The 27179-nt window shown below is 47.0% G+C and overlaps 1 protein-coding gene across 3 annotated transcripts in view; it reads left to right on the forward strand.

Annotated features, from left to right (window-relative positions):
• The window catches only part of LOC147678637 (monocarboxylate transporter 13-like), a 220549-nt gene that overhangs the window by 90006 nt on the left and 103364 nt on the right, over window positions 1-27179 (forward strand). For all 3 annotated transcript variants that reach the window (XR_015302483.1, XR_015302484.1, XM_086946085.1), the window contains exon 2: window positions 20506-20720. Coding sequence is in view for 1 of the 3 variants with exons in the window: in XM_086946085.1 (XP_086802211.1) it covers window positions 20516-20720 (205 nt within the window). In the remaining 2 variants the exon portion in view is untranslated. The remainder of the gene's footprint in view (window positions 1-20505; window positions 20721-27179) is intronic.

Genomic DNA, 27179 nt, shown 5'->3' on the forward strand with positions numbered 1-27179 from the left:
CACATGGTAGAGAGTCTGCAGTCGTCTCTAGACAGTAGGCAGATTGCAGAGGGTTTGCAAGGTGTCTTTAGGGCTCTAGTCTGGAAAGGGTATGCACTGGGCAGAGTATGCAGGAATACTGCCGCGTGCACATGGTAGAGAGTCTGCAGTCGTCTGTAGACAGTAGGCAGATTGCAGAGGGTTTGCAAGGTGTCTTTAGGGCTCTAGTCTGGAAAGGGTATGCACTGGGCAGAGTCTGCAGGAAGACTGCCGCGTGCACATGGTAGAGAATCTGCAGTCGTCTGTAGACAGTAGGCAGATGGCAGAGGGTTTGCAGGGAGCCTGGGAGTGCATACAGCATGGCATGGGCAAATTGCTTCCAGGGGAATCTGCAACAGGCCTGTAAACATTCCAACAGAATGCAGAATGCCAAGGGTCTGGAAGGAGAACAGGAGGCAATGTAATGTGATGTTAAAACATGTACAAAGGGCACTTCTACCCTGGGGTGTCTTGGCGCTAACAACAACTTGTGGCCATCTGAGAAGCCATCGCTGCCTTTAATTATGGAACAACCATGTTTTTAGGAGTTTTCTGAAAGCAAGTGGACCCTGGGTTTGTAGGGAGTCTGACTGCGGGGGGGGGGGCAGGGTGTCTGCAGAGCCTGGGGGGTGTGGCAGGGAGTCTGCAGAGAGGCTCTGCAGGGAGCCTGCAGTGGGATCGCACTGTGCTGGCCAGCCCTCATTATCCGCTCTCTTCTCTGCCAAAGGAGTCTTTTAACTGCAGGCCCGGTGCTGGGTGTCAGCGTGGGCTGGACAGAGAGCATGGTACTAATGCAGCAACAGCTGCTGCCGAGAGTCCACTTGGACACTAACGCGGATTAAACCCACAGCTCAGGTCAAAGTACAGTCGTCTATCCCAACAGACTGCTGCCCAGGCACCACCAGGGCACACCGACAGATGAGAGGCCTCGAGCCAAAGCTGTGCACTAAATACACTGCTGATCACAGTGGGTTTGCTGGCACATCGCTGGCAGGTAGCCGGGACGGGAACCTTCCAGTCAGCGAGTCCCACAGCTGACCCACTTGGAAACCAGAAAGGCTTGTTTATCAGGAGAAGGTGGACACCAGTTCACATGGCGATCAGGCACTCAACTGTCCAATGCCAACGCGGCCTCACAGACCTGACGCCCAGGCAGGACAGCCCAAAATCCAGCTGTATCAGAGGTTTGACATAAGCTGCCAAGCACCGAAGACTGGAGACGGCCATGTTCCCTGATGCCAATCCATGGCCTTCTGCAACACATCCTCTGTGCACAACACTCGTCTTAGGGAGCCTTTTCAGTCGGCTTTTAATTATAGCCAGTCCGAGACCTGCAGGTTCTGCACCACTTAAAGTTTTGGGATGAACAGGAGCTGGGGTAGGAATGATTGGGGGAAGAGGTGGACTTGGGAAGGGGGACACAGAAAAAGCAGGGCAGCAGGACTGGAACAGCGCAGACGGAGTATGAGGATGACAAGTAATAGAGGAGGGCAGAAATGAGGTGTAGAAGGGCGCAGGTAGGTCAAAGAGTGCGGGCAGCATAAAGTTGAATGCAATAGAATATAGAAAAGTGTTAAGGGACTCAAATCTTGAAAGTGGGATTGGGTACAAAGCAGTAACGGGCAGGGCACAAGTCGTAAAAAAAGAAGTGGGGGGACGCTGTCACCGGAAGTGATGTCATGACCGGAAGTGACGTCATGCAAGGTGCCGAGCTCCTCGTCCCAGAGAGGCCAAAGAGTGAAGTCCTGCTGTTTGGCAGGGGGGATGGCGTCCCTCCGGTAAAATAAGTAGGGGACGCTGTCCACCCGCGTGGTACCCCGACTCGAGCACTGGTAACGGGAGCAGCAGAGCCAGGACCTGTCATGCATAGTTCGCATTCCTCTAAAGTTAACACGTGGTTCTCTGATCACCACAAGCCCTGTCCTGCTTTACCCTGTGCTACTGGTCCCCGACAGTGCGCATCCTTGCGCACGGCAAGCAGCCCCTCGCGCTCTCCCTTCTATTGGCCCCTCTTAGCTCACATGCTCTCCTCGGAGGAGCAGCCCCCAAGCCCTGCTTCCCCTCGACTGTGGGGTGACAGACTGTGGGTAAGAGCCAAGCCAACCAGGGATGGAACATGGGATGGATGGACACGACTACTTCTACCGCTGACTTCCGCTGAAACGTAGATGAAGAAGTAGAAGAGAGACTGCTGCCATTGACCGTTTCTCTGGTGAGAGACACTCTTGGGCTTTCAGTAGTGTCTCACCCCCTACAAGATCCAAATAAAATAAAATGTAGCATTCAAATTCAATATATATCCTGACACGTCTATCAAGTGACAAAATGTTATTACGGAAAGGCTCTTGCAGCAACTTAGAATAATGGTTGGCTATATTTTAGTTTAGTATCGTGGACAGCTTTTCCAACCACACTATTGAGCTCCTTTCGTATCATTCCAAGATGGCCGACAGATTTTAAGTAGGTCAGGACAAATATTTCCCCTTATATTCCTCTATTTTATTTTTCCTCTTTATTTACCAAACGTACAACCCATTCCAGAGCTCACAAGGGCAGGATCTTTGTGCCCCTTAACACTTTGTAATTTATTGGAATTGGAGCTGGAGGGCCAGTTTCAGGTCTCTGCGCTGAGTCAACATCCTGTGATTCTGGGCAAATGGTTGAATCTCGCTGTACCTAACAAAACAATTAACATAGCAGGAGGGGTGTGGAACTGGGGTCGGAGCACCAGGCACAAGAGGGTGTGGGATGGGCATGCAGTGACATGGGAATAGATGGAAGGGACAAATGCAAGTATCTGTGGGCGCCAAACTGAACACAGGCAAACAGTAACAGAGCAAGAAACCAAGAAAAAATAATCCACCAAAGAACAGATAAACAAACATAGCATAATGATACAATACATAATCCCAGATCCGTGGGAGGAATGGAAGAGATAAAGGAGGGACAAAGAGACAGGATTGACCACTAGCAAGCAAGGATTTTTAAAGGACACTAACATAGTCAAATGACAAGCTATGGCAAGCAATGGGCAGAGTTGCACCCAACAAAGCATATACAACAGGTCGCTAAGTGACAGTGCAAGCGCTGTCTATGTTCGAATTAAAAAACAATTCAGTTAGGGATGTCTACAATAGAAAGGCACTTGTCTTCCTACATTTCCTGCCCCAGCCCTTTGTTTTGTAGCCCATGTATTCAAACTCATTCATTGAGGATAAAAGAGGGAGCATGTAGCAGCAACAGTCAGGAAAAAGACATATTTTGGGCAGCTTAACCTTCATGTTAAAGTGGGTAATGTGGTCATTCCCACCTTATTAATGTTGTACACAGGTCATCTGGGCCATACTGTAGGAGTTAACCTAATACACAATGACCCTTATATGGTTGGGCAGGAAACTCCATTGATGTTTTTTGCAGGAGCTCTTGCATGAGCTTACATGCGCTTGAAAGGGAGCTTCTGCCCAGTTTACTGCCCTCTCGCAAACAGCCAGTGATTTATCGATCACTCATGCAAATGGGGGTGGAGGTTTGATCCAGTAGCTCAAGAATAATTGAAAACAAGCTGATGGCCTTAATTATTGGCTTCCTCAATTGAACCAATGATGCTGTCAGAACACTCTGTCTGTCTGAGCCGCCTCTCCTACAGGTGACAAAAACTCTGAGCAGCTAGCGGTGATTCAGCTCACGATTACACTGTATACAAGAAACCTAATCATTCTAATGCTTTCACAGCATTACTTATTTTAGTTGGATTAAACATTAATGCAAAGCTCCAACAATCGATTCTAAATGACCTAGAAAGTAAGAAACTTTAAAGCCTGGGAAGATTCTATGATATCCTTGCACCTTACTGTACGTAGATATGAATAGCGATAACTGTGCCAGATCTAAGTCCGTTGGTCAGCGCCTTCCACTCTATGCAACGGTATGCTATGCTTAGTCCCAAGTCACAAGTGAGAGGACCTATTAAATCCAGTGGAGTAAAATCACAAATAGGATCCGTGCACCAGAGAGTTTGTGTCAACCTATAATGAAATGTGTGGAAGAAGAAGAGGGTTTCAAAGCAGAACAAAACTGAAGCCATCGACAGAGGAAAAAATAAGGGACCGGGCGAGATTCTGAGAAACAACGGAATATAGTTGTTCCAAACAGTGTAAGAGAATATTTAAAACTTCTGAAGTGAATTACTGAAAGTCTCTGCTCTCTTAACTAGCTAAAGCACTGGTGAAAGTAGGGAGAGCACATGGTCCCTCTTGCGCTGTCGTCTAAACCATTGGAGGCTGACAGAAAGAGGTTAGAGAGTCAATTGTTTAATTTAAGAGGATCTCCAGCCAAAGGTTAGAAGAAGTACACAAAAATACAGTGGTTTGAAGTGCTGAGAACCGAAGCCCACTGTTAAGAATATGTTTAGAGTATTAGATACAATTGCTCCATCTTAACAGACAGCTAAAGCTGTCAGTGTGTAAGACCTAAACATGCAGGTGACATTACAACACCCCAGATTATGGCCAGAATGCAAGATGCTCAGCGAATGCACCATAAACAAAAACCTAAATCTGCAGAAATTTAAATCCCATAGGATATAATGGAATTTATATTTCAGCAGACGGGATAGCTGTCACTGTTGTGTCGGAGTAAACTGTCCGCCCAGATCTAGATCAGGCCCTTAATGTTCTTCGTCTTCGTCCTACAGTAACTGTGGCGAAACCTCAGGAAAATGACCCTTGAAACGATAGGGAACCACCAGATTTTTCAAAGGTGACAACGTCCATGCTTGAGTACTTTGCAAACTTGGAGAAGTACTGGAACCCATCAAACGTCTTTTATTCTCTGTTGACTTATGGGAAGGCGCTGTGCAGTACTATTGAGTAAGGCATAGCCACTAAGGGCCTCGCTGAACTCCGCGGCAAGACTAGTTACTGGCGCCAAACGAAACGAGCACATTTCACCAGTCCTTAAATCCCTCTACTGGCTACCCTATGAAGCATGAATTCAGCTGAAGATTGCAGTTCTAGCACACAAAGCCCTTCACTTCGTACTCCCCGGTACCTGGCACAAAAACTTGAACTATCTTGGGGGCCAGAGCATTAAGAAGCGCAACTTCTTTCCTCTTGAAACCTTGCATCCTTAGCAAAAAGAGAACTTGTCTCCGAGCATTCTCAGGTGCTGCCCCAAAGATTTGGAACTCTCTACCATCGGAAGTATGCTAACTCACCTCGACGACGGCGTTCAAACTGGAAAACAAAAGATTCCTAATGAGCAATGTCCCCCCCTCATGGCCCGCTTACTTCTGTTTTTTATTTGATCCCCGTTTTTTACTATGCATATTATTGCCCCCATCACGGCCGCTTACTTCTGTGTATTGTATGATACCCGTCTTTTACTAATTTTTGGTTGTCATTACACTCTTGACCTCTCTTGTGAAGTGCTCTGATATCCTTCGGGGGTCTAGTTTGCGCTATATAAAACGTTATAAATATATAAATAAACCTTTTGTAGGACCCTCGGGAGCTGGAAAGCTGAAGGGCAGGAGTAGGATAAATTTGGAGATCCATTTCAGCAGCTGTACCCGAGGCTTCAGAAAAAGGAGTAGACTGCCCTGGGCGAAGCAGGTCTGCCTCTCACTGCAAATTGAACCTGGAGATCAGCTTAGAGAGATCTGTAGTGAAACCCTGCTCAAGGAGATGGGGCCCAACATCAGAGGATTGTTTGACCCAAAACCAAGAAAACACTCGGGCTGGAGGCCTGCGTAAGAGCACCCAACACAAAGCTCCCCCTTGATGTTTAAGCTCTAAGGTCCCACCCCTGGTTCAGTCCACTTGCATACCTTATTCCCTATGGTGCTTGGTATGATTTGTGTGGTACGGCTTTTTATGTATGCTATAATGTTACCTACTACACAGGGCTTACTATGTGTTAACATGTTTGCTTTTTGTGCATCACATTATGTAATAAAAACATTAGGCCTAGAAAACCGGACTGCTTGTTTTTCTAACAAGAGACATTCAAATGACATTCAAATCCTACAGCTAATAAAATGTGAGCCTGGTTGTCAGTAAGTCAGTCAAAAAAACTTTATTTGGTTTATCACAACCATAAAGCACACAATAAATAATTTTAAAACAGTCACATTTAACCGCATCGCTGCGGCGGTTATTTTTCCGCTGTGCGGCTTTTTTCTAAAAGCCGCGTTACATGACGAGCTCAGCTCGTCATCCGCTCACGACCACCGTGGCTGATGACGAGCTGAGAGTGAGCGCCCTCTGGGATGGGTGTGGATGGTCTAGGCCAGGGTACCACCTGGACGCCAGGGTGTCTCTTCGTTATCATCCCACCCTCTCAGAGAGGTCCTCGGGCGCCCTTCCCTGGGTGGGTGCAGTCTGTGAATGCACCGCCTTCCTCGGGGCACCCACACCACCGGAAGGGTGGAGGGGCTCGTGCGGTTTAAACTGTTGTTTGTTCGTGTTTCGCTTCTGCACTCGTATGCTCTCGTTACCAGCCCATGTGCTGGAGAAGACAAGCACTTTTTTTGTGCCGAGTGAACCCGGATCTGGTCATTCCACGAGGGTGTTCTCTGGTAGATACCAGTGCCGTGGTCACCAGGGCCTGTCCCCCCTTTCACAAGTGACCTTCACGGGCTTGTAAGGTGCACAGGTGCGTGCCAGTGAGCGTGAGTACAAGGCTCAGTGTGACGGCGTTGTTAAGGTGGGAGGCAGCAGTGCTGTGATGGCATTGTGGGGACGGGTAGTATCTCGTCCTCAGAAGATGCTAGAACCTTCTGGTGTGCGTTAGCTAATTTTACGTGTGCAATGCATCTATAATGTGCACACAAACCTGTGTGTTATGGAAGATGCGGCTCTGGGTGGACACCGACCTTCGAGAGTCTTTCTACCATACTGTACCAATTCGGACTTCCTTCCTGAGGCTGGACTTCTCGACCCCTCTACCTCATGGGGGTCAAGGCCCGAAAGGGGGCCTTCTGCACCTTAGCATGGCAGCCATTCCAGAGGCCTTGGGCCACCAGAGGTTAACAAGAGGTATGTTATGTCCTGTCTCTGCCTCCGTACCTCTGCTGCCAGAGGCCGGGGGTGTCTTCTGTGAGTTCAGGAGGAGAGGAGGCGGTGGCTACTGTGCAAGCGCTGCTACAGTTGTGCTTTTTGTTATGACACACAGGAAAAGACAACTGTTCGCCACCTCACGATCTCCGCAGTGTGTGTTACCACGCTACTGACTAAGGGGCATATGTATGAAAGTTTGGTTTTACGATTCTCAAATAGCGAATTTTAGAGAATCGCTATTTGTGAATCGCAAAACAAGATGTATGTAGGATTTGCTTGAAGTTGGTGCTAATTTGCGATTACTTAAGGCCAAATTGCACTTATTCTGTGCTTCTTACATTGCATTTAAAGAATCGCAGTTTGCTATTCCTTAAATGCAGTCGCAAAATAGGGAATTGCAAATTTTGCGAGGTAATTTTTCATTAATTCATACCACTAAGCCCAATTGCAATCGCAAACGGTTTGCGATTGCAATTTGGAAAGATACATATGGCCCAAAATTACTCCCTTGAGGACTGCCAGGTAATCACTGACTGCCGCATGCGCAGAGAGAAGGCCTATAGCGTTCATTTAGCACTGAAAGTCACATAAACTCCAGCTGAGGCCCTCCGCCGCAGCTTGGGAGAAGGGGGTACTTACCGCAGCCTGGGAGAAGGGGAGGTACTTACCTCTGTCTGGGAGAAGGGGAGCTACTTCCCTCAGCCTGGGAGAAGGGTAGCTACTTCCCTCAACCTGGGAGAAGGGGAGGTACTTACCTCAGCCTGGGAGAAGGGGAGGTACTTACCTCAGCCTGGGAGAAGGGGAGGTACTTACCGCAGCCTGGGAGAAGGGGAGGTACTTACCTCAGCAGGGGAGAAGGCGGGGAGGTTCTAGGCGGTTTTTTCTAGTGGTCTGTGGCCTACATTGGGGCAGTGTGTGTACAGCGCAGCGCACTCACCCCAGCTGGCGACAGCCCCGGGCACTATGGGTGCAGTCACGTGTGCCCGCCGACTCCGTGCCACACATGCTGATTGCATAAGTCACACGTCATCCGTCCCAGCGATCTGCGGGCCAGAGCCCTGGCGATGCCAGGGCACAGGTGGTGCCAGCTCTGCTCATCAGAGGCTCGCTCGCCCCGGGCACTGCGCAGCAGTGTGTTTTTCAGTTCAGCAAACACGACGGGGGTTCGAAGCTGCGGCGTGCAGCAGAGACGCGCAGATAACCACGAATGAGGGGGGGCCAGGCTGGTTTTTGAGCCGCCACCCAAAATCACAAGGAAACTGTTCTCTAGAGAGGCATTTTTGCTTTGGCGCTTTTTTGCTTTTAGCGTAAAGAGGCGTTTGCTCAGCTGCAGTTTTTTTTGTGTCTAGTCCAGTTTGTATTCTGTGCCATGGAAAGAGCAGCCTGGATGGAAGCTTTTATCCTGTCCCCCCCCCCCCCCCCCCTCGCCCCCCCCCCCCCTCTGAACCGCCCCCCCTACGTCAAGCCCCCCAGCAGAGCTGAGTCAACAATTCGAGTCCGAGGCGCCCTTACTGCCCCGGTGCCCACCAGAGAGGGTGGCACGCACACCCTATCCGTTCGCTAAGCCCCGGGGTGTTAGTTTAGAAATAACCGAGTTAAGAGGACACTAACTAGTCTTGAGGAGTTTGCAGTAAATCTGCCCTGCCCGCGGTGCTAGTAGAGATGCCTAGGGCTCCAGGCCGAAGGGGGAACCTCTGCGGACCTTGAACGGCTCAGCGTGGGGGGAGAGGGGGGCTCAAGTTCAGCCCCGCCGCCCCGCTGACCTCAAGCCCTCTCACCCCCTGCAGGTCCACAGAGGAGACGAGTAACCACGGATCAGTAATCACGGCGCGTCCCTTGGAGATCACGAGATTCCCCACAGTTACAGGTTTTGGAAAGATCCAACGGGGAATAAACTACTTGTATATTCACTGGTAACAATGAAGTGTGTAAATATTAGCGCACAGCACAGGGAGGATGAAACCCTACTCGGAACACGGCGCTCTTACCACTGAAGTGCAAATACAAGTTTGCAGGTGGGGGCAGGTTGGGGCAGAGTGCCGCGCTCATTGATCGAGGGCAGATACAAGCAAGAACAAAGGGGTTATACTCAAATCACCCCCTATACCCGGGCATAAAACATCACAGATGTATAAAGAAAGAGAAGGTACAGAAGAACCAATCTAATATTTATTTTTAATCAAGGTACCATTAATTACCCTGATGTATCATGTATTCATAATTCTAAGTCACATACGTGTCAAATGACGGGACATAAACAAATGAGAGTTTCCTCGTGTGAAAACATAATATGTACAAGACATAAACATATAAATCACATTCATATATATGGTACAATATATATACACATTATATACACCATTTACAACATATACAACAGGGCACGAGTCGGGGTACCACGCGGGTGGACGGCATCCCCCCACTTATTTCCGAGGGTTGTTCAGGGTGGACGCCGTCCACCCTGCTAAATAAAAACCACGTCCACCATTAAAAAACGGGAGCGCGGCGCGCACAAAGTAAATAAAGCATTCCCGCATTTGTCCGTAATTTTAAACGGGCACAGCTTGCCCCCACCTCCCTTCTTGACTCCGATGCTGTATAGAAGGTTATTGCCCAGCAGTGGAGAGTTGGTTCGTGGAGATCACTAAGAGACTTATCAAGGTCCGCTGGTGTGTGTACATATACAATAAGGACTACTCTCCATGCAGCGATTCGCTTAATCACTTTAAGACATACCTCTTTGTCTCATCCTATATCCAACACATGGAAACTAGCGAGGTGGAATCTACACTCTGAAGCAGCTCGCCGTGTTTACTATCAATCCTATTAATAGGATTCCTAGCATTGACACATCAGACATCCTTTGATTCCTATGAAATTCCTGACCGACAGACCTCTCTTTTCCAACTAAGATAGCCTTGAAAAAGCCCCTGAGTGGGCGAAACACGTGTCGGCAGTGCAAAGCTGGAAAACTTTTAAATGTGTCTGAAATAAAGATCTTCAACTATAACAACTGTCTTGGATCCATATTTTGAAATTTCTCAATCCCAGATGAACTTGTGCCTAATATTGGTGTTCAAACCAAAAAACCTTTTGAAATAATCTATGCTTCATAGCAAATCTCTCTGATATTTGACTTGTTTGAGGGTGCTTGTGTAACTTGGTATTTCCTTGTTTCTTGATATTAGCATTAAGTTGCTTTGTTTAACATCCCTGGTGGTGGGTGTTTTACCAGGTTCCCAGTGCACCTCTCTCTTTTTTTGATATTACACGTAGACTGTGCCCATTGAAAATATTTATTAACAGAAGGTGCGGACGTTTTCTCTTTGCGGGAAACACTACCACCAGTATTGTTGCATAACAATGGTACAATATATATACACATTATATACAACATTTACAACATATACAACAGGGCACGAGTCGGGGTACCACGCGGGTGGACGGCATCCCCCCACTTATTTCCGAGGGTTGTTCAGGGTGGACGCCGTCCACCCTGCTAAATAAAAACCACGTCCACCATTAAAAAACGGGAGCGCGGCGCGCACAAAGTAAATAAAGCATTCCCGCATTTGTCCGTAATTTTAAACGGGCACAGCTTGCCCCCACCTCCCTTCTTGACTCCGATGCTGTATAGAAGCTCAGACCCCCAGCAGCACTGTAGAGGCACAGCGGGATGCCTACCCTCACACCTCCAGCCCTTGATGAGCTGTTAAAAGGTGCTCGAAGGTGACAGAGGGAGGGCGGCAGCTTCGGAGCAGCAACATCTATTCACATGCAAACAGCCCTGAATGCGTCTTGTATCTGCTATTTAGAGGGGGGCTCACACATTCCATTTCCACCCAGGGCCCCAAACATCCGAGACTCGGCCAGATTACACCCCGGATTACACCCAGGCACCACGTGGTTCTCTTCACATAGCTTAATTACTGTCACTAAATTGTAAGCAAACCTCGGTTCTTCAAACATGCAGGCTATAATGTAAGAAAATAAAGAAATGGCACAATCGCACCCACACTGAATAACAAAGTATGGAGGACAATCAGTTCAATCAGTTCTCTCGGAGTATCTCCTGTAAGTACAGTACATCACAGTGGGGGATGGCATTTTGAACAGAGAGCCTGTCTTCTCGTTGTCTTGTGCAGGAGAGGAGCCCAATATGATACTAGAATACTGCATGCCCACCCCTGTGCTCCCTCTCCTGTGATGGTTCCTGCCCTCCCCTCAGTGATGGCACCTGTCCCCCCATGTTGTGGCTCCAGTCCACCCCCACCTGTGATGGCTCCTGTCCCCCCCCCCCCGTGGTGGATCCTGTCTCCGCCCTGGGTGGCTTCTATCCCAGTCCTGGAACGGCCCCTGCAGCGAGGGTGAAGTTCTTGATGGGCCTCTTCTCAAAAGGGCTCAGCTCAAAATTAATATGGAAAGGTGGGCGTGTAAGTAAGTGAAGGGATGTGTGAATGGCTGGATGAATTAGTGAAAGGGTGAATGGATGAATGAAAGATTGAATAAATGGATAATGAGAGAGGATGGATGGATTGATGAGTGAGGGGAAGGATGGAGAGAAAATGTAAATAGCTGGATGTATGGGTGGAAGGGTAGCTGGATGATTGATGAGGGGAAAGATGGATGAGGGGAAGGATGAGGGACGGAGGGAAAGGATGGATGGATGAGGGGAAGGATAAATGGATGAGGGGAAGGATGGATGGATGAAGGGGAAGGATGGATGGATGAAGGGCAGGATAAATGGATGGGATGGATGGGTGAGGGGAAGGATGGATGAAAGGAAGGATGGATGAGGGGAAGGATGAAGGATGGATGGATGAGGGGCAGGATGGATGGATGGGTGAGGGGAAGGATGATAGATGAGGAGAAGGATGGATGGATGGAGGGGAAGGATGGATGGATGAAGGGCAGGATAAATGGATGGGATGGATGGATGGGTGAGGGGAAGGATGGATGAAAGGAAGGATGGATGACGGGAAAGGATGGATGATGAGGGGAAGGGTGGATGGATGGATGATGAGGGGATGGATGGATGGATGATGAGGGAATGGATGGATGATGAGGGGGTGGGTGAAAGGATGGATGGATGGATGATGAGGGGAAGGATGGATGGATGATGAGGGGAAGGATGGATGGATGATGAGGGGATGGATGGATGGATGGATGATGAGGGGAAAGGATGGATGGGTGATGAGGGAAAAGGATGGATGGATGATGAGGGGAAGGACGGATGGATGATGAGGGGAAGGACAGATGGATGGATGGATAGATGATGAGGGAAAAGGATGGATGGATGATGAGGGGAAGGATGGATGGATGATGAGGGAAAAGGATGGATGGATGATGAGGGAAAAGGATGGACGGATGATGAGGGGAAGGATGGATGGATGATGAGGGGATGGATGGATGGATGGATGGATGATGAAGGGAAGGACAGATGGATGGATGGATGGATGATGCGTGGGTGAAAGGATGGATGGATGGAGAGTGAGTGAAGGGATGGATGGGTGGGTGAAAGGATGGATGGATGGAGAGTGGGTGAAGGGATGGATGGATGGATAAGTGGGTGAAAGGATGGATGGATGGATGATGAGTGGTGGGTGAAAGGATGGATGGATGGATGATGAGTGGGTGGGTGAAAGGATGGATGGATGAGTGGGTGGGTGGATGGTGGATGGGTGAAAGGATGGATCAGTGGATTGGACGGTGGGTGGGTGAAAGGATGGATGAGTGGGTGCGTGGATGGTGGGTGGATGATGGGGGGTAGGTGGATGAGTGAAATGATGGATGGATTGATGGATTGATAAGTGCAAGGGTGAATGAATTGACATATGAGTGAAAGGGTGGGTGTAAGGATGGATGAGTGAGTGAAAGAGAGGGTAGATGGAAAAAAGGATGAATAGATGTGTGAAGGAGTGAAATGATAGATGGATGAGTGATAGGGGCAATGGATGGATTCATGAGTGGATGAGTAGATGGATGGATGGGTGGGTGGATGGATGGATGGAAGGAAGGATGGCTAAGTGAAAGGGTCGATGGAGAGAGAAAGGGAGGATGGATGGATGACTAAAAGAGTGGATGGGTGGAAGGATTAGTAAGTGAAAGGATGGCTGGATTGGTGAAAGGGTAAATGGCTGAATGGATGAGTGAATGGATGGATGGGATGAAGAGTGGATGGATAAGTGTACAGATGGATAGGGTGAAAGGGTGGATAGATGGATGGATAATGGAGATGAGTGAAAGGATGGATGAGGGGATGGATGAAGGGATGGATGAGTGAAATGATACATGGGAGGATACATGATGGATAGGTTCGCAAATGGTTGAATACTTTTGGAAATGGCTGGGCTTACTTATATACTATCGCGCGACCTCTGATGTGTCTGTAAAACGTACCTATTGTCCTGAAGTTTTGTCCTAAATTTTGACCTCCTGTCCTGAATTTGTGTCCTGAATTTTGACCCTTTGTCCTGAATTTTTACACTCACCGTCCTGAATTTGCACCAATGCCAGTTGGTCACCCTAATTCTTTGTGCGGTAGAACCGAGGCTCTTTAACACAGCAGCATGAGAGTGACGAGAGAGAAACCTGGCAGAGTGCTGCCAAAGAGCTCTCCCACTCAGAATATTTCATTATTCAAGTGATCGTGAACAATTAAGGGTAAACTGAGATGTGAAAAACTAAACACAATGCGATGCGGCTGCACGAGACTTGAGGAGTTAATTAAGTATTAGTATTAGCAAGTGTGCTGTAAGTTAAATTAAAACATTTTACATGCACTGTGCGCCTCGTGCGTGTAGAATCAGAGTACCACTAGACCCGGCCCTGCCAATTAAGTGCCGGCGCTAAGCACTGGCACAAATTAAGCCCTGCATTGAACAATTGACACCAGGCTACAAAATGTAAGTAGTATGATGGTGTACCCTTGTGTGTTCTTCCGTGTGTCGCTGTTTCCACATGGAATGTTTAATGATGACAGCAACGCCCCCTTCTAGTTTGTGTTGTCGGTCTGAATTGTATAATTTTGTGGAATGGGGAGGTGTAGGATGGCGCTGGATTGTTCATTTAAACATGACTCCATGATGACGTCTGACTTGGCATTACGTATGTCAGTATATTTTTAATTTAGGCTCAATCCTGTCAGTGTTTGGATAATTGCACTACTGGATAGGGGGGCACAAAGTTTTGCAAAGGTTCTGCCCGCTTTCTTCAAGGGGTCCCCACAAAATGACATCATGAGCTAGGCCCACCCCAATTTTATAGTAAGTAGTCTCTGTAAAGGGGGAAACAACCATTACAATGCATGAGTCATAATCGGCCCTTTTTTTAGGAACTATCACAAAAATAAACAGTATTAATACAAAGTAAAGCAATGTTTATATTTTGTTGCACTGAAGTAAATGAAGGCAAATAAGTCAAACTAAAATATACCAAAACTAAATACATTTCCTAAAATAAATAGAAATAAATAAATCTGCTAAAATAAATACAATGGCCAGTTAATATATCTAAAATTTAGGCATTGACCCAAGTAAATGCCCCGGCAGCTCCATTGTCTTCAACCAAGATTCCAATGTTAGACTAATGTTCTGATTTGTTACCTTTGCTGCAAATTGTAAAGCGTTCTGATATCCTTCAGGATCAAGTTTGCGCTATATAAAACTTTATAAATAAAATAAATAAATCTAGCCACAGCTAGAGAGAGGCAGCTGGGACAAAACTATGTAATACAGAGTCGCTAGTTTACAATAGGTGGGGAGATAACATATAACACTCATCGATAGAATAACGTGAATATGGAGCCCTAGTGTGTATAATAGTCATTGTCGAGTGTGGGAAGCAGCCTCTCTGGGAACCTGTAATGTGTACAAAATCTTGCAGTCAAACTTTCCTGTAGTGTTTTGAAAATGTGTTGATGTCACCTTCGCCAAACTTCATCCACATTTGGGCTGCTAATTCCTCCATACAGGGACCTTAAGTCACAGGCTTAAGTACCAAGCAGCTTCAATTGTTAAATCTTGCATTATATGCAAATGATAGATCTGCCTTACATGTGATGTCACTCCCTGTTGTGATGTCACTTCCTGTCGTGATGTCACTTCCTGTCGTGATGTCACTTCCTGTCGTGATGTCACTTCCTGTCGTGATGTCACTTCCCGTGACCACGTCTACCTTGGAGAGTCCCCCCACTTCTTTTTTTAGGACTTGTGCCCTGATATACAAAGAATACATAAACAAAACAACCCTAATGAGAGCAAAACAATCGGGGTGTACACTCCTTACTCCGAGTGGTGCACTCTAAGGAAACCCCCCTGCTCCAGAGGAATTCTACCTCGAATCAAATTATTCAAAAGGCACTTTCCTTTTAAACACGAATCAAAGTAATGGGATTCCTCATAAGTCTGTCTTTTGACACGTATATGACTTAGAATTATGAATAAATAGAACCTTTTCTTAAATAAATGATACATCAAGGTAATTAATGGTACCTTGATTGAAAATAATTGTTGGATTGGGCCCTCTGTACCTTCTCTTTCTTTATACATCAGTGATCGAGGGCTGCACTCTCTTTGTCCTTCGGAAATATCAAGACACAGACTGGGGTTTTTAGGTCTCGTGACCTATCAATGCGCATGCGCATTGAGCGGAGCGAGATATAAAGGGGCTTAAACAGAGCTTACCGAGATCGGGCGATTCCATGAAGTGCCCTTGAAAAGGTCGCTCAATGCGCATGTGCATTGCCATAAAAAGCGCGTGCACAGACACCAGCCTCCCTCCCACAGTCATCCCCCAGCGTGCGCTGTGCCAACAAGCCTTTGAAGTGAAGCTTAGAGGGTGCGGAATACTACCAGAGTGACAGCCACATTCTCAGATCAGCTCAAGTGACATTGATGAAGGGAAACCTCCGTTTGTAAAATGTCGAATACTAAAAAAAAAAAAGGTACTTCATAGCGCTACATGGTCTATCCAGAGACACTAGGAGCTATATAAAGGATACGTATATAAATAAGTTAGCATTTTGGGCCATACAAGGGGTAGGATACTGCTACATAAATACCAACGCAGCACAATAACAGGCATTCATAGGGAGAATAAAAGAAAACAAATTATAACAACACTTACCTTGCGCTTACTTGGGGATGCTGCGTGCACAAAGTAAGTTGGTTTTATTTTTTTAATTTTATTGTCCCTATTCCGTCGCCTGTCAACTTCCATCCCTGCCGCGCCGCGCTCTTCCTTATCGCTCGTACTTGCACCGGCCACGCCTGACTGAATCGGTATCTTATATTTCAATGGTTAGTGACTGCAATCCAGGCACAGAGCATCGATATTTTACCTCCCATTCACAGGAGGTTGTATGCAGGCCAGGGCTTTAAGGAAGGGGGGGGGGGGTCTGAGTCACCCCAGTTTGTTTTTCAGGGGGGCCTCGAAAGGGGGCTCTAGGGGGCTCTATTTTCGGGCCTCAAAGGTCAAAGTTAGGGAGACCAGATGTCCCAGTTTTTGTTTGGTGTTACTAGTGTGGGTAACATGTCTTGATAGTGAAATACTGCCACTATTGAAAGGCTATCTTGCCCATAGAATTACATGGGGAATACTGGGTACCAAGTTTACCTGCATATCTTCCCATAACAGCAAGATAGACATATGGAATCTGGTATCCCTGAACTCAGAATTTAATAACACATCATTTAGTGAAGATGGTTTTTAAATTCTAAGTTTGGAAATAGCACTTTTAGAAAGTGGCTATTTTCCTGTTCAATCTTTCTGTGTGCCTCTGCCTGGTTGTGTATTGACTGTCTGGTTTGTGAGTGACAGGGGCTGGGGGCGGCTCCAGGAGGCTGGCTGAGTCAGCACAATGCTGAATAGACCCATCTGCATGCACTTTACATGCAGATGGGTGCACTCTGCCTGAGCACCTCTTCTTCCTTTGTGAGTGTGGGCCATGGCCATCAGACGCACCGCAGGAGGTGGAGCCAGCATTGTGGCAGGCAGGCACAGCCCTATTGAGAACAGGTGCTACTCCTCCCACCACTCTGGTGTGCCGTGCATTGGCTGGCAAAAGGTAGAAGGTCTGCTGAAGAAAATTGTTGTGAGAAACCCCAGCAAAATAGACACAGTGAATATCTTCAAGGGTTTGGGAAATCCTGTAATATTCAATTCAATTCAAGTTTATTATGTTTTTGGCTCTCAAAAGAGGGCCACATAAAACAAACACATGGTTATACACCACTATTTACAATAAAATCACAAAGAACAAAATATAAAGGAATCATTTCATAGACACTGGCCGAACAATCATCCAACAACATCTCTAGGTATCATTAATAAATATCTAAAAACCCTTTAAAAAAGTTAACATTTTTAAAACAAAACATTTCATTAGGTGGACAATAAAGTGCATGGAGAAAAGTTTTTACATTTAAGATTCCCAATTGTAAACAAATGGGTTTTAACCATTTTAAACGTAAAGGAAGTAATGCAGGACAAATAAACAACACATGATTTCGGTCCTGCACTGCATTATTACAGAGATTACATACTGGAGATGATCCATACCACTTTGCAAAAAGAGGATTTAGTGGAAGCAAATCGTATCTTAAAAGGTACCATAGCCTACGGACTCTATGGGGGATATTCCAAGTGAGATACTGCTGGGCCTGCTTTGGTAAATATGTGCTTAAAAGTAAATCCCTTCCTTTTTTTCCATGTAGGGCAGTCATATCCAATTTAGAACAGAGTTCCCAAGATGCATATTTCAGCTGAGACTTTAGTTGAGAAGGAGAAAGTAGAAACAAAGTACTAACATCCAACTCTAATATTGTTACCGCTTTTCTAAAGTTTTTTACTAAAGGGAAGACTCGTTTAAATTGCCCAGAAGTTCGTTTTTGACAGACCCCCGTAAGAAACCTGATTTACCTCTGGCCAAACAGGCCACCCACCTTACTAGGGCAATCAACCCCTGTACCCAACAACTCCGGAGACCAAATTCCAGCCTGAAATCCTGTAATAGATTTCTAAGTAATGTAAATAATTTTTACATGTTTTAAAGTGTTTGGTATTTAATGGCTTATTCATACAGTTTTGCCTATTTTATTATCCTTTGCTGGATGCGACTTCATGATTTTCTTAAGCACACAATGCTAGTTATCTTGATTTAGACCATGCCCCTACTCGGATAGGCTACACCCCTTTAATACATTTGCCACGTCCCTTTTAGAGCACCACCATTTTTTTCCCCAATTAAAGCCCTGGTCGTATGCATTTGCAAGAGAAACGGGTCCCTTTGTGACCGCTTACCCTTTGTGAATGCAAAAAATAGTTTGTTGAAGAGTAGGCAGCCGGTCCACTCTTGAACAAGCATATAAAAAAATACTTTCCTTTTTGAGAGCAGTCCTTTATCTTTTGAGGAAAACGGGCTGCATTAAAATAAAAGTTAACTTTATTTAAGGTCAGCCACAGATAAGATGGTCGGCTGGCCCCAGTAAGACTTCCATGCCTGTGATGCCTCCAATTGCAGTGAGTCGCTATTTGCAACCTTCCTGTTTAATTCTCAGGCGGTAAGTGTGATTGCGACTTACTACATTTCGGATATTTAGGTTTCAACGTAACCTCCAAGTTTTCCAGGTCCATACCTGAGCAGGTAGTCTAGTACTGCTTTTTTTTGTTGAATTCTAGGACTTGCCATAATATTTATTCAAGAATAAAACCAAGAAAGCAAGTCCCAGATTTCTAAGGAAAAACAGTACTGGACTGACCTGTCACACATGGACATGGGACACTTGGCAGCAATGAACCAACATTTTAAAGCACAGGTAGGTTCCTAAAAGTCTTTACAGGTAGCACAAACACTTGTTGCCGTTTGTGACCTAATATCCATACATGCGGCCTATGGCTGGATGCCTTACCAGTGGACGCATAAGTAACATGATATACTTCTGTCACTTAACACCCCCAATAAATACACATTGCTGAGCCAAAATATTACTTTTGATTGGGGAAAAATTATTATATATCCAGACAACAGGTACCATGTAAAGGGTATTAAATTACATATGGCCGCATATGTGCATAACGTGTCTAATGAGGAACCTTATGCATTCCATTACATCATGGTATCTTGTCATATCCTGTTTTTATGGGAAGGAATGTCAATAGGGTGCATGTTCCAGGTTGAACTTGCCCTCAATATTTAATCACAGCTTCATTAGCTTTTCTTCCTAATAAGAACACGTCTTTGAAATGTAAAGGTGTGACATCATCCTGAAAGAGCATCCCTCGTTCCTCCCTAGGCCCCGCCTTCTTCAGTGACGCGCTCAGGTGTGACAGCAGTGCTCATCTTTGACATTAACCAACCACTATTGGTAATGGGGTCACCCAGTATCCCTCAGCACCTGGCATTCGTAAGAAATCTACAGTGAATGCTGTTGGGTCAAACAATTTCTTCGTCGATTATGTTGAACTAAAGGTTTTCATCAATTAATTCATCTTGGACTCAGAGTCCCAAAAAGCACCCCAAATCATATAAAAAAGAATACTCTTACAATGTAAATGTCAATAATCACTTATTGTTTTTATGTATGCAGAATATTAATATGGCTGCCACATATATCCCCTTGCGTGCTTCTGTCGGCCAACGGCCGTCACGCGCACTACCTTCATAGTGCTGCGTACGTCCATTGGCCGACACGGCCCCGCCCCTCGGCTAAACCACCACACTGAGTCAGAATTGCCGCCGCGGTTAAGCGGTTAAAGTTATTTATCAGCATTGATAAATACCTATATATGTGACTGCCATATTATTATTTTTCATACATAAAAACAATAAGTGAATATTGACATCTATATTGTCATTGGGGTGCTTTTCGGGACTTTTCTAAGTCAAAGATGAATTAATTGAGTGAAAACTTTTAGTTCAACATAATTGACGAAGCATTGGTTTGACCCAACAGCATTCACTGTATCTTTGACATTAAGGCAGGCAGTGCTGAAGCCCAGCTTGGTCAGCCCAGTCCAGGCCTAAGAGAAGACTGGCTCGTTGGGCATGCGGGGGTGGGTGCTGCTTCCATCGGAGTGTTCCCGGGTGCCCGTCCTGAGGAGCGAGGCTGCATCACACCAGGACACTGAGGGAGCAATCTTTCCTACAAGGATCTGCTGAATTTGTAGAATTCTTCATCAAAAAAATGTTTTTTTTAATAGCACCCGAATCCTGTGTGCTAAAAATGTCAAACTAGACAATAGTTCTTCTGAGTGTGTTGCATAATTTGCTTTTAATCGTGCAGTATGTCTGCCTGTGTTCTTCCATAGCTTTTTATTATCAACACTGCTCTTCCTGACCACCCTTTGAGTAACCAGGGCCTGTGAATAGTCTGTCTTTTCTTCTAGCGGGGCTGAGTAAAACCTCTTGTCTACCTCTCTGCCCCTACAGGTGCCGAGCCATGGCCCCCCACGTGCACCCAGAGCCCCCCGATGGCGGCTGGGGCTGGATGATCGTGCTGGCGGGCTTCATGCAGACGTCGCTGGTGTTTGGCGTTATCCGCTCCTTCGGTGTCTTCTTTGTCGAGTTTGTGCATCACTTCGATGAGCTTGCCGGCCGCGTGTCCTGGATCACCTCCATTGGTATCGCCGTGCAGCAGTTCGCCAGTGAGTCCAGGTGTGGGTTTTGAGCTCTGGGCAACATCTGTGTACAGAGGGTTAATGCACCTGCTGCAGGGTCTGGGCAGCATCTGTGTGCAGAGGGTTAATGCACCTGCTGCAGGGTCTGGGCAGCACCTGTGTGCAGAGGGTTAATGCACCTGCTGCAGGGTCTGGGCAGCACCTGCGTGCAGAGGGTGAATATGCATGTTAAAGAGTTCTGGGTACAGACGTACTTGTGTTCCCCTCCGCTACAGCAAACGGGACACAGCAGCGATAGGCATTAGAGTGGTGGTGTACAGCTCAGGGTACCACTGAGGCCATTCCCTTTTCCCACTTGTAATGTGAACCAGTGGCGGCTGACACAGATCGGGGTTGGCGGGCTTGTTGGGTGGTTGAGAGGAAAGGAAAAAATACAATTACCTTTTCACGGCCGCTTCACTCCTCCGCTTCTTTTCCCGACGAGTCCTGGAACGTAAGCAGGAAGCACACAGGGTCCAGTAAGCCAATCACGATGCTGCTGTCACCAAGACTGCAGCGTTGTGATTGGTCCGAGCTCTGTGGTTCGGTTCTCAGATGGGGACTATGAGCCGGAGCATAGTGTGCATGACTGTTTGGCCGGCCCAAGACAGCCAGCCAAACCATCATGCGCAGTTAGAAAGTGCCCCAAACACTCCTCCCCATGCTCTGTGAGCAGCTGTGCCCCGCCCTGCAATACAGCCGCAGGAGGGAAAAATACAATTATAATAACATTGTGTTATTATCATGTTATTTTTCCTTTTTTGCACTGCTGAAAAGCAGTAGGGTGACACTCCTCCACCTGGGCGGAGGAGCCGCATCTGATGTTAACACCAGGGCCCAATACAGCCATGTATTTGTGCACCTGATGTCAGTCTGGTTCCTCAGGGCCTGTGTGGACAGGGACGTCTTGTAATAATTATTGCCACTGTCTTTGGTAATACAGAATTGGGTGTTACTGTGAGCTCACCAAATTGCCAGTTACTTCCTGTTTTGGCTTTGACTCTTGGTGGTAGCCAGCAGCCAAGGCTTCTTCTTGGAGGGTGGTGTGGAGCAGAATGTCTAGTTCAGGCAGTGCATGCATCACTCACAGTAAATATGTTGAAGCCCTGTTGCTTTTATAAAAAGATACCAAACTTCTATAATTATAACGGTAATTCCTTCAGTACCATTAAAGGTTTATAGCATCGACATTTCAGGTCTGAATGCCTACCTAATTTTACCAATGCTTGTTCTCTTTTACTTCGATTATGGTTTTCCATTGATACATTTTTTCTTGACGTTGTGTTGCTTAGAAATTATTGCAACTGTGTTCTACGCTGAATGTTATGTCCAATAACAATTCTATGTGCGTATGAAAAAGTCGTCATTTGTTCACATTTTGCTATTCCGTTGCTGAAAACAATTCATAATGTTTTGAATTAACCACTGCATTTTCTTTCTGGTTGTTATTTTTCATGTGTTGTTTTATGTTCTAAGGGCCAGATGTACGACCATTTCATTTAGTGCCTCGCAATTTGCGACACATTGCGAGTCCCAAATTGTGAGGTGCTAAATGAAATGAACAACAGTTTGTTTAAGACTGTTTGCGATTCCCAAAGGAGTCACAAATTGTGAGGGTCATTAATGTTAATGAACCTCTCACAATTTGAGTCCATTGGGAATGCCAGCCCTACCAGGGATGGTGGCCTGCTGGGCTCACAAGACCACCATGTCTGGGACTGCTTTTAAATAAAGCAATTAAAAAAAAAAATGCAGCCCGTTTTCCTTAAAGTTAAACAGGATGCATTTAAAAAAAAATAGAAAATGAAACGTTTTTGTTTTATTTTTTAAGGGCAGACAGTGGTCCCTGGGACCACTGCCTGCTCTTAAAAAATAATTTTGCATGCATTTGCACAGGGGAAGAGGTCCCCTGGGGACTCCTTCCCATTTGCGAATGCATTTGTGAGTGGTTTGCGACTGCAATTGCGGTTGCAAAACATTAGTACATGCTTTTGTGACTCGCTATTTGTAAGGGAGCAACCCTTCCAAATAGCAAGTCACAAAACCTATTTAGCAAGTCGCAAATAAATTGTGAATCGCTAAATAGGCTTTGAACATGGCCCATGACGTTTTTGCATGCGCCAACCGGTTTCGCAAACCCGTTTGCGCATACAAATACGGGTCGTACATCTGGCCCTAAGTTTGTTTGAGGCATCTTTGTCCTAAGCTGAGCTCATAGTAAACGTAAATATTGCTGACACAACCCGGTGTACATAGTCTTCCCACAAACAGAGTAGGATTTAAGTTTATTTTAAAAACCTGAAAAATCTAAAAGTGCACTAAATCCCTTAAAAAAGTTCCCAACCTATCATAGAGTCTCCTTTAAACCACATGCAAACTAGATTCCCCACGAAGGATAAAAAGCGAGATGAATTGAGCCGTGAATGGCATGCACACACTAAGACACGTTTTCACTTGGCCAGAGGGGTAGCTTTCAACAACAACATCATCAACACACAAGGACGCACATTCAAACTAAATATGTTGGACAGAAGAAGACGATAAGAGAGATAGTGTTAGAACTGTGGGCCATCTTCCAGGTGGCCTGACCCACAATTCTGTCCCCGAATCTGCAGGCAATGCGTCCGCACCTTCCCCACCATACACCGGCATGAAAGTGCTCTCTCTGATGCCGGCCATCACAGTCGTTTCTGCACTGGGTTACACCAATCCGCTGGTTGAGGGGATCGAAGGCCCCCCCACTGAGCAGCGAGCCACTAGATCTCAGATTGGAAGGTTGCCAGATCAACATACCGCATCGATTCCAGCCGCACCCCCATTCGGTGCTAGAATCCCCTGAAGTTTGATCCTCCCATCCATCATATGCAGCTCATCGAGCTCCAGTGGTACTGGGAGCATACACTCCAACCAGTCTGGTTGAGTGCTCTCAGGTAACTGGGCGGTTCATAGCGGTTCTGGTTAGTGACACCACCGGGCAGGGGGTTGGAGTGGGAGGTTCCAGCATTCCGGGGTCTGACATCATGGAGGGAGCTGCAGGGTACACTTCCCCAGGGTATGCTCAGACAGCAGAAGTAACAACAGGAAGTGAGGGACGACAAGTTCCTTCTAAGAAGAACCACTCACAGCACAGAGTAAATGAGTAAATGAGGTAGCTTAGGTGGGAGTTGAAAGAGAGGCACAGGTTGAGAATGGAGAGAGAAAGAGCTCTCACCTGGGGGGGCAAAGGGAGAACAGCTCCATGCACCCCCCCTGAGAAGAGCGCAGAGAGGAGCCCAAAATAGAACCAGAAGGGAGGTCGCTATTGATAACTCCACCGGCTCATCGGCGAAGCGAGGGGCCGACCAAGAAGTAAGATCTCAAGGTAGCCTAGCCCAATGGCAATTAAAACATAGGAAAACCAGAATGGCACCTCTGGGTGCACACGAGGAGGGCGGCAACGATGACGTCTGCCGCTCCCCCACGAACCGTCCTGTCATACAAGCTGACCCCTAAAGAGAGTGTTGAGAGAAGAAGGCAAGGTCTTTGTGTGACCATTTTGTCACCTCCTAGCCTGCTGGACCAAAACGGAGCGTCAATTGATAGACCCTGGCCGGAGAGTGTATCCTTTGAACCAAGGGACATGGCCATTGCAGAACATTGCATCCGGCACGCAGGGGGAGATCCCAAATCGAACTTCCTCTACATGCAGAAATGCCTAAAACATGGGAGTGCTATGTCTGAGAAAAGCCAGCGCAACGGCTCCAAGCCAAAATATGCCTGTTGTTACAAAAAGGCACAGCAGGGAGCATCTATGGGCCATGTGCTCAGATGGACAAAGAAAGGCTCAGGACCAAACTGCCCCCATTGATGAAGGGGGCGGAAAAATAGATCTCTTGTTTTGAGAAAAACACTTCAGGAATAAACCTAGCAATAGGCGGTGTCAAGAGTCTGCTCAGCAGCCTCAGCAGAGAGCAGGTTAACCCGTGGCGGCTGCCCCCGATGTGGAACGGGTGGGGTGGGATAGAAAAAAAAATGAAAACATACTTACTTTGCTGCCGGCCGCTGCCTTGCCTCGCCTCCGTCCTCTTCTGTTCCTCCTTAAAGCAGGAAGCACACACAGGCTCCCCTAAACCAATCACGACAATGCTATCACCATGACAGCAGCATTGTGATTGGTCTGAGAGCCATGGTTTGGCGCTCAGAAGGGGACTATTAGCCTGTCCATGCTGTCCACCCAGGCTGCAATACATGCAAAGTGCACATGACTGTATGCTTGGCCCAAGACGGCCGCCCAAACTGTTATGCTCACTTAAGTGCCCCAATCACTCCTCCCTTGCTGGCTGTGATGACAGCACAGCCCGCCCCGCCCCATAAAACTGCCTGACAACGGAAAAATTAAAATGATACAAGCATAATGTTATTATCATTTGATTTCTCTTTTTTCCACTGCTCAAAGAGCGGTGGGGCAGAGGGCAGCTCTCCTCCGCCTTAGGGGAGGAGCTACCGCTGAGACTAACACAGTGTTTTCCTGAGACCACATCTCAGCAGTCATGCTACCCAATACTGAGCACGAAGAGGCTGCATTCAATTCGTGCAGACATGAGATATGGACAGCCCTTAGGGAACTGTTCCCTGACCAGCCTGATGTAGGAGGATTGATGGCAGACAGCATGAAGTCTGTGGAAACCATGACCAATTTTCTAGACAGAATGAGGGAATGATGGGGACAGAAGATAGGACAGCAACGGACCGATTCAGGCTTCCAGATTGCTTTCTTCTACAATATCCTCAGCAAAGGACTGCCCACCAAAATAGTCGTCTAGATAACGTAGTAGGATTAGACACCAAATCTTGGCGGGAAATACAGGCCCACGTATTACATTACTACAGAAAGAAGCAGGAAAAGGACAACAAAAAGCAGGAGCAAGCCAAACAAGACATTGACAAGCTGGTCCAACATACATTTAAAAAGACTGTCCATTTGGGGGCTGCCTTGGCCGCTGGAGCGACCCTTTACACTTTGGCCTACAACCAGTCTCAAAAGGAGCTCTGCCTCCGAACCCCAGAGGGTTTCCATGCAGTCCGGCAGAGGTCAGAGATGCTACTGTCACCGAGTGGGCCACATGACCCGGATGGGCCACAGGACAGACCAATTCCGCCTGAAAGCTTATCAGGAGCAGAGAGCAATAAGCCTGGGCCTGGCCCGGCAAAATCCCTGTCCACAAAACCAGCACATTCAGCCACAAGGAAATCAGTTAGCAAACATACTACTGCAACAAGGACCAGGTGGTATCCAAACACATGACAACAGCAGCAGGCAGGTAACCTAGCCCAGCAAGGACTGAGGCCACAGCCTCGGCAGGGAGGGATGACTGTCTATGGAGGCAATACCTTTATCTGATCACCCATTCCAAATGTGTAGTGAGCATAAAGAGACAGCCAATGTGACGCATCAACCTCATACTCACTTCAGAAAACATACCTCCAACAACAAAGACTAGTGACTTATAAATTGGATGGAAAACTCAAGCCTTTAATTGCACCCAGGAAGGACTGGTTGCTACATGAAATGTGGACCGGGAATCCTTGCCAGAGTTCCCCATTTGTGTGGCTGCAGGGACATGGGTCCCCGCTGCTGCTGGTACCCCGGGCAGAGTTGGCTGGCCATGCCCACAAGGGGGAGGGCAGTCTCACGAGGGGGCGGGGTGGCCCCCGACCATCGCATAAAAACAGACTCCCAAGTCCCCTCATACAAGTCACTAGGATGAGCCCCTGATCGAAAGGACCCCATTCGTCAACATATAGGCCTCCAGCTAATGGAGGCCCCCCTTTTAGTTCTAAAACGAGGCAATGTTCCAAGGACTGTAAACTGGGTTTTCCACACAGATGGGATGTTGAGATGTGCCATAAAAACTCCATAGTTCACACACAAATAAGCAACAATTTGGCACCAAGTTAGCAGGTAAATACACCAAGGCAGTCAACCGTCCCAGTTCATTACCCGCAGCAAGACAAGTCCCAGCCGCATACCTGACTCCCGTCTTAAACTAGATGCCTCCTTCGATCCCCTAATGCTTCCAAACATCCAAAGTCTGCCCATCAGATAATTTCCCTCCAAAAGAGCGAGAGTAACCTGTCACCAGGGTAAGAAGTCCCTGATTCCCACCTAGGACAGAAGACCCTTAGCATCCCGGATCCAAGGGAGAGGGGCAACGGGAGGGAAAGGAGTTCTGTAGATGACCATCGCAGGCCCCACACAAGGCGCACGGATATGCTCACCTCCACACTCAGCTTGTCGAAGCATATAACACAGGGCCGCACGAACATCGAATTGAAATGAGCCCCCGGGTCTACAACAAAAGGAAGAGTGCTACTGGAGTGTCCCTTTTAATGAACAGGTTCCCTCACCCACACAACGGTGGTATGCTTCATCAAAGGGTAACTTCATCGCGTTATGTAAATGTTTTG

This window comes from Lissotriton vulgaris, chromosome 12 (genome assembly GCF_964263255.1).
Source record: "Lissotriton vulgaris chromosome 12, aLisVul1.2, whole genome shotgun sequence".
NCBI classification, from domain to species: Eukaryota; Metazoa; Chordata; class Amphibia; order Caudata; family Salamandridae; genus Lissotriton; species Lissotriton vulgaris.